The sequence below is a fragment of the Electrophorus electricus genome, chromosome 8, assembly GCF_013358815.1.
Source record: "Electrophorus electricus isolate fEleEle1 chromosome 8, fEleEle1.pri, whole genome shotgun sequence".
Taxonomy (NCBI): domain Eukaryota; kingdom Metazoa; phylum Chordata; class Actinopteri; order Gymnotiformes; family Gymnotidae; genus Electrophorus; species Electrophorus electricus.
Window position 1 is genome coordinate 23,249,643 of NC_049542.1, and position 7,724 is coordinate 23,257,366.

A 7,724-nucleotide genomic window follows, 5' to 3' on the forward strand; every position below is an offset into this window, starting at 1 on the left:
CTTTTTCATAGTCTGTAAATAAAAACTGTGCTAAAAATATTTATGTGAAGTCTTGATTTAGTTCCCCAAGCTGGTATCTATTCCTTGCTGAGTTATTTAAAGCATGCTTATATGCAATAAACAATGCCTGACTCATACTGTAGCACACACACCGCCTATTTGCACACCTGGACAATATTGGGAAAAGGTTGTCAAAAGTTCTTTGTTGTTATCAGCTTGATCCGTTTTTACTAAAAATATAAGACAAAATCATTTTAATCTTTTTATTTTATTATTTTCACTGATTTTCATAAAAACACAAATTACCTACTACCAGAAATTCATCAAGAAAAAGCAATTTGTATTCAGATTTTTAAATTCCCAGTCATAGTTTACATTTCTTTAAGAACACCCGAGATTACAAAAAGTCTTAATGACATGAGTGCATGAGCTGTTTTTTCCCTCATTTCATCTTTCATCTCCCAAACACCTTAATTTTCTCACATGAGGATACAATAGAATACAAAATACAAGATCAGAAAACAAAGAGAATGGATCAGGTAGACAATGTCAGTCTTTCAATATCTGTAAAATATCTTTGCACCTGAAAACATCTCCACTATTATGACAATAACTAAACAAGGACACAGTGTGAGGCACGAAAGCTGATTCACTACTAAAAGTGCCCCTTTATGGGGAATTTTATTGTTACCCTAAATGTAAATGAGTGAGTGAGTGCATTACAAGCCAGGTGCATGAGGTGCTTTGCATGTAAAAATGTTAAACAATGGTTTATGGTTTTGAAGGGCCTGGCTAAAACAGAATACAAGTATGTTTTACCCCAAGGACAGTGAGGAAGATTGTTCAAGAGAATAAACCTTTTCCAAGGCTTACAGTATCCATTATGAAGTATGTGGGTAGGTGTTTTGTCATGGAGCCATTTCTTAAAAGATCTGGGAATCTTGTTAGGTAAGATACATGGCATTTGGGACTACATGATATTACCAGGTGATTTTAGTCTATATGGCTACGATTGGGTTATGGTTTGTTCTTTCAGCAGTAAAATTAGTGCATATGTTCAGGTTCATGTTGGACACAGAATGAACCTTGTTAAGTACTGTAGTCTGACATAAACCCTTTTGATAACCTGTGTTGAAGACCAGAGCCCACATGAGAACACAGGACCCCTAAAGGACCTGAGATTTTAAATTAACGGATGAGCTCAGATCCTTATAAGTGCCTTCTTTCACTACCTCCAATATTATAAAAGAGAACATAATTTTTGTTTGAAATAATTACAATTGACAACATGCCTTACGTGTACATAGCAGTAATACCAGAAATGGACACTTGATGGCGACGTATGTCCATATTTAAACTATTCACTGCATTTAGAACAACTCTTGAATTTCTCTCAAATTTTCCATGTAAGATCAAGTTGATAAATAACAAAGGCCTTTTTAATAGTCTTTTTTGATTATCTTTAGCAAAAGTGCTTATATTTGGAGTGCATTATAGGTGTGTTAAATAATGAATAATAATTTTAGTAATACATCGTAGTAATACTATTATTTAGTAATGATAGTAATATATCCACTGACACCTTATGGCAACATATGTCTATAATCTGTGGGTGAATCTGTGGGTAATCTGAAGGGGTGTGTGTGTGTGTGTGTATATATATATATATATATATATATATATACATATATATATATATATATATATATATATATATATATACACACACACACACACCCCTTCTCAGTGAGGTCAATTATAGACATATGTTGCCATCAGGTGTCAGTGGATGTATTACTATCATTATATATATATATATATATATATATATATATATATATACACCAGCAACGGTTTAATTTTTCTTAAAATTGTCATTTATCAACCAATTTTTCTAAGAAAGAAATTTAATCATGTTTAATCAAATTTACAACCTGTAACCAAACAAGGCACTGCTACTGAACTGTTATCTGATGCTACATCACATGGCATTTAACATCACCTGTCACTTTTTTCCCTCTATATATTTTGCCCGATTATCTGATTCAAAAATACTGCGTTTAGTTTAATTTTGTTTCATGACACTACACATGGCGGGAAAAAATAGAGCAGCACACTCATGATCAATAGGGCCTCATTGGTAAATGGTTCCTTTGGTTATTGCAAAGTCATGTTGAACTATAAAAATTCTAGTTAAATGGTACAAAAGTTGGGTCCTCCTTAGTAATTCACCAGGCAGTAGCTGACTTTTCCATTTAGTCCTGGTGTGTTAGAGCTCTTATAATTGGATGATTCTAATTAAAGTTTTGCATTTAGGACTAATTATCAAAGGAAGAAAAAAGTTCATATTTAAATGTAAAAAAATTGATCACAAAGAACAGCTAACACTGTACTCGGTGAAGGGTGTTGGCATTTTGCAAAGGTTTCCATTTTAAAATGTATTTGACACCTCTAGTAGTGTCTCAGCCTCTATAACAATGACCCTCATCTGTCTGTGTTCAATCACATGTCTGCAAGGGTCTGTTTCTACCTCACAACTGAAGAGAAGGACAAAACACTTATCACCCTTAATTAGGTAACCAACATTTATTTACCATTATCAACTTTACAATAAATCCAGTAACATCTTTTAACATTAGCAAAATAAAGAACAAAATGGTCAAATTTATTTACATAGACAAAAAAGCAGATCAAGGCTCACATTTCACACATAACAACTCTGCTTCTTTTAAAACTTCAAATGTGAACATAGCAAGCTCAAATGTTTTTGTTTTTTTTTTCATTTTCATCAAGATGAAAATTAAAATGCGATTTCAAACAAACAAGATGAAGCCTTCTGGATATTTAAAATGGTTCTCTATACACCACAAAATACTTAAATTTGGGTTAAAATATAGGAATGTAGAAAGTAGGTGAGTCTTTTTTCTTTTCCATTTTTAACAGTCATTATGTGGTGATGTTCCTCTTATATAACAGCATCTCTGTGGTGGTGAGTTTGAAAGATGCCTCATCTTCATCCCCTTCTCAAACTCAACTCTCACTCCTGTGTTGATATCCTGATTCCAGGTGGTATCAGTCTAAATTCAGAATCCCAGGATCTTTGAGCCATTTACAGGGAAGTGAACTAGTGAATCTAGTCATGTCTTATTAATCTTGAAGATAGTGGCACAAGGAGTCCCCCCCCACATACATGTGTATATATACATATACATATACCCATGTATATATACATATGTATAGATATACACGTATATATATATATATATATAAATATAGATATTTATATATATATTTACTTTTCTTGAAAAACAGTTCACAAAGTCCTTGTGAAGTACAATCACTCTTTCTGTTCAGATGGCGCGGGTGTCGAGTTGGTCTCCTCTGTCGGTTTTGTGGGCTCCACAGCGGCTGCGCCGGCAGCATCTCCTTTGGGGGCTGCAGCCTCCTCAGCCTCGGCCGGGGCTTCCTCTGCCTTGGGGATCTCGGAAGGGGCGGGGGTCTCCTCTTCCTTTGCCTCCTCCTCCTTCTCCTCGACTGCAGCACCTTCTCCGTTCTCCTCGGGCTTTTCCTCAGCAGTAGCAGCGGCCGTCACGGTCTCCTCCTTCACCTCAGTGCTCTTTTTGCTCTTCTTCAGTGATATGCCCTTGAACTTGAACGAATTCTTCAGGGAAAACTTCTTCTTTTTCTTCTTAGGTGTCTCTTTAGTCGCCTCGCCTTCTGGTTTGGCCGCATCGCCCTCGGCAGCAGGTGCAGGCTCGATGGCATCACCTGCTCCAACCCCGGAATCCTTGGCTGCCTCGGCCGAGCCGTTGGTGGTGGCGGCAGAATCTGCCTCTGCTTTTGCAGAGACGTCACCGTTGGTTTTAACATGACCGTTCTCCTGGTGGGGGAGACAAAAGTAGAAGTTTATCTACACGTAAATAATGAGTTTACCTACAGATGATGTTTGTGTAATAACACGTGAATACATTTTTTAACAATTAACCCCATCTGTGTCCCTTTAATCGTCGACGAATCCATCGACTGCTGATTACGTACAGTCTTGTAGGTGACGCCTTGCAGCACCATGAACTACCGAGTGGGGGCGATCGCCCGCCACGAAATACACAAACCCAGCTGAGACTGTTGCTTTTTGAGACAAAAGACCAAAATCGATCGACGCGCGGTGGTTTCGGTGAATTCGATTCGCAATTCTATCGATGATGTCCGGTGAACCATTACGAGAATCTTAAACAAATATTTCTTTCATATTTACAAAAGAACACCAGATTCAATCCTTTTCCATGCATTTTGTCTTCCGTTTTAATGCATGTGGACTCGCTGCTACTGCTGTTACTACTACTACTACTACTACTACTATTATGTCTAGACTTGCGAGCTTACGCGTCTGCAAATCCAGCCCGGTGCCGACACGCGCGACACCAACCGTGAACGTAAGGTTTCCAACCCGCGCGACCTGCAATACGGTATGTTAATGTAGTGGATCTATATTATTGTTACATCAATAAGATGTAACGCGTGTGACTATCGGAGGTTGCACCTGGAGACTTTAATTAGGAGACACCATTAAAAAAACCGTGCAAATTGAATACCCTCTTTTGCGCTTACGGAAGTCACATGTGAGTATTTGCACGCATCTTCAAGCACTCGAAATGCCCTTAATAGAGTGATACCTTATTGACAGTCATTACGTGCCTCCATGGGGGGTAACTAGCTAGCTAACATTTTATGCATACTGTAGTGAGCGATGGTTGTAGCTACCTAACGGCTCGCTTGGTGGAGATTTTGACTCTCCCGCGTCTAAAAAGAAGGCGCGACCAATGCATATTAAAAAAAAATAAAAATAAAGATGCCATTAAAGCTAGCTAACCTAGCTAATTAACGAAAATTCACTCAATAACGTCACTTTATCAGACCGTTTGTGTCAATGGCAAACGTATCACAGCGTAGAGAAGTCTTGGCATAGCATTCTTGTCAAAAGCACTAGTTAGATGTGGGTGTGTCGCGACATGGAGGAATGGATGAGAAGGGAGAAGGACGATGCCTACCTGTCCGTTAGTTTTCACGGCAGCCTGGTCGCCAGCCGCAGCTTTCCCGTCCACAGCCACTCCTCCCTTTGATGCCTGGGATCCCATTGTGTTGACTTGGGTTTTAAAGTTAGTTAAAATAAATCAAGTGAGTGAAAAATAAATCCAGACCAGTAGGCTTAGAGTGCATCCAAAAGTGCGAACCAGCGTTTTTTTTCTTCTTTCTTCTTTTTATGAAGAAAGAGTTGACAGTTCTCAGATCCTTGACGTCCTTCAGCCGTTCGTGTCGATGGCGACCTACTACTAGCGGTACCCCTTGAACGACGCTTCAAGATAACCTCAGGCCCCACCCATGGGCGTGTCTCTGTGACTGCAACCAATCTGAAACAAGGTGCCGCCCCCTTTCAGACCCCCTGTATATCCCACTTCTTCGCTCACTGTCTAGGAAAGAAAAATGGCATTAAATCTATTTTGGAAGGGACTTGTTGAATTATTTTGAAACCTGAAACTTAAATCTCGATGTACTGCATAAATAGTGGCCTATACGTTCATTTTTGGCACTGTGGATTTTAAACATTGAATAACTTTCTGGATTAACTCCGTAGTCTACAATTAAAACGAAAATGTATTAAATCTAAGACTTTCAAAATATTTTTTACATCATAGATAAGATTCAGATGATAACTTGTTAGATATAATACCTATCTTAGACATAAGCGATCCTAGCATAGATTCCTAACTGGATACAATTCAAAGATAAGCAACTGTCTATGGATTGGAGAAAAGTTTTAATGTTGTTTAAAGGTCGTGGCTGGGTCTCTCTGTCCAGATTCCTTGGCAAATGCCATAAAGTCTCTTCTGTCTGTGGAGGGCTGAGGAATGCAAGACATGCAGTGATCATGAAGATTTTTTTTTTTTACTTCATTTGCGTTTTGCTTTTCTCTTAGAATGCTGGGGGGTGTAGAATGCCTTTTTTTTGTTGTTTATATCAGATGAGGGAATGTCATGAATAAGATCGTATACTGAAACATTCCTTTCTTTTTTTTCCTTAGGGAGAGAGTTGGGGGTTGAGAGTAAGAGGAAAAGTTGGGGGTGGTGGAGCCTTCTAGTGCCCAGAGCTTTTGTGATGTGGTTTATTTTCTTGATGACTGGTCAGAACACATCATCTCATTGTAAATGCTGCAGATCCCAAACTACCCCCCTCCCCAAAAAAAAAAAAAAGCAGCTGGTATGAAAGTCCATCATTGTCACAAGATCAGTTGAGAGTCAGTGTACAAAAGCAAATAGCTACAATCCTCCACAGAGCATTATACATTTCGCACGTTCTCTGCACCAGGGAAGAGCTCCTCATTGTGTTGGCGTTTAATGTCCCGGTGGAACTGACTTATCGGAGAAGAGATAAGCGCACAACGCCCAAGAGGGTAGACCTCAGGCATGAATTTGAATGGGCGTGTTGATGAGCCTGTGATGGGACGGGGGAATGGACAGAGGGACCATCACACACCTTTTCCTCATCACAGTTGTCTGGAGACCCAGGAGGCAGAAGCACAGTAGAGAGGTAATGTGGATGGAATGTAGGAGCACTCAAAACACAAGAGGTTATTACTGGATCATTTCTGTGGAGGGATGCTCCTCTGAAGAGCGATGTATTTTAATATTTATAATGTCATATAATGTTATTATAAAATCTAATAAAATATTCATTTACATTCATTTGTAAAGGCGTTTTGTAATTTCTCGATCAAGAGAAATTTCACATTCCTTCGATCCTTTCTGATTGCCAGTTTATCATGCTACCTTTCTCATAACTGCCCCAACTCTGAGTTATTGTTTTTGCCTTATCTTGTAAACACTGCACTGTAGGGGTGAAAATTAGCCCATCCACAATAAGAGAGCTGAGTTCAGATGCGGAATCACTGAAGACTGCTTTCTCAGGAGCACAAGCTGCAGTGTCAGTGCCACTGGCTTTACATCATGATCAGTGTAGGAGATGTCTTTATGTGAGTGCATCAGAGAACTTTTCAACTTTGAAACTCTTAACCTCAGCTTTCTGAATAGAGAGGGATTTGCAAAATTGTTTTGTTGCTGAAAACAAATTATTTTGTTGGTGAAGGAAGATTACCCTGGAGAGCTAGGGTTATGTACTGAGTGGGCAAATCAAGGATGTAGATGGCCCACTCTCTGGCTTTCTTCTAGTTAGTTTTTATTTTATTTACATTTTTTATTTTTATTTTATTTTATTTTTTTTACCACATTTAACTCTTCTAACAGCATCTCTCGATTGTACCCCCTCTCTGGTTATGGCCCTGGGGCAGTGCAATGTTAAACGTGGGGCATCTTATCTCTCGTTTTTCTTCCCCCACAAGAGTGAATGGCTCTTTTTGTTTGGCTGCCTGGATTTCATGCCTGAACACAGAGTGAGATTTATATGCTAAAAAGGCCCTATTGTTCTGTTTTCAGAAAGTCAACTGATGAGCATCACAAGATGGGGTGCGGGAGCCTTGGAGAAGAGGGATCTACAACATAGGAGCTCTGACAGACGGGCATGGAAATGATATTTCTTAATATATTTATTAAATACCATATTCAAATCTCAATTCACATGTCATGACATTATTGTTAAGACTTTCCCTGCCACCTCCAGAGAACTGAAAACATATTTATGGTTTCACTCCTTTCATTGTATAGGTGAGGATC

At 38.8% G+C, this 7,724-nt stretch overlaps 1 protein-coding gene and 1 long non-coding RNA gene across 3 annotated transcripts in view; one reads left to right on the forward strand and one right to left on the reverse strand.

Annotated features, from left to right (window-relative positions):
* Positions 1-2,567: 2,567 nt before the first annotated feature.
* On the reverse strand, positions 2,568-5,347 carry marcksl1b (MARCKS-like 1b). The gene is made up of 2 exons (XM_027026531.2): positions 5,049-5,347; positions 2,568-3,880 (listed from the first exon to the last, which is right to left on the reverse strand). Exons 1-2 carry the CDS (start codon positions 5,133-5,135, stop codon positions 3,338-3,340), a joined length of 630 nt encoding a protein of 209 aa, XP_026882332.2. The 5' UTR covers positions 5,136-5,347; the 3' UTR covers positions 2,568-3,337.
* A 759-nt stretch (positions 5,348-6,106) lies between these two features.
* The window catches only part of LOC113587717, a 3,358-nt gene continuing 1,740 nt past the window's right edge, over positions 6,107-7,724 (forward strand). Inside the window, exons 1-3 of one of the 2 annotated variants that reach the window (XR_004776407.1) lie at positions 6,107-6,255; positions 6,364-6,585; positions 7,488-7,724. The exon at positions 7,488-7,724 is cut by the window's right edge and continues 154 nt beyond it. This is a non-coding gene — a long non-coding RNA (uncharacterized LOC113587717). The other variant, XR_003411770.2, reaches the window with a different exon arrangement.

Coding starts and splice junctions, on each gene's coding strand:
- marcksl1b (XM_027026531.2), bottom strand. CDS start 5,135: ATGGGATCCCAGGCATCAAAGGGAGGAGTGGCTGTGGACGGGAAAGCT. Junction 3,881..5,048: donor CCGTGAAAACTAACGGACAG/GTAGGCATCGTC, acceptor CTCCCCCACCAG/GAGAACGGTCATGTTAAAAC.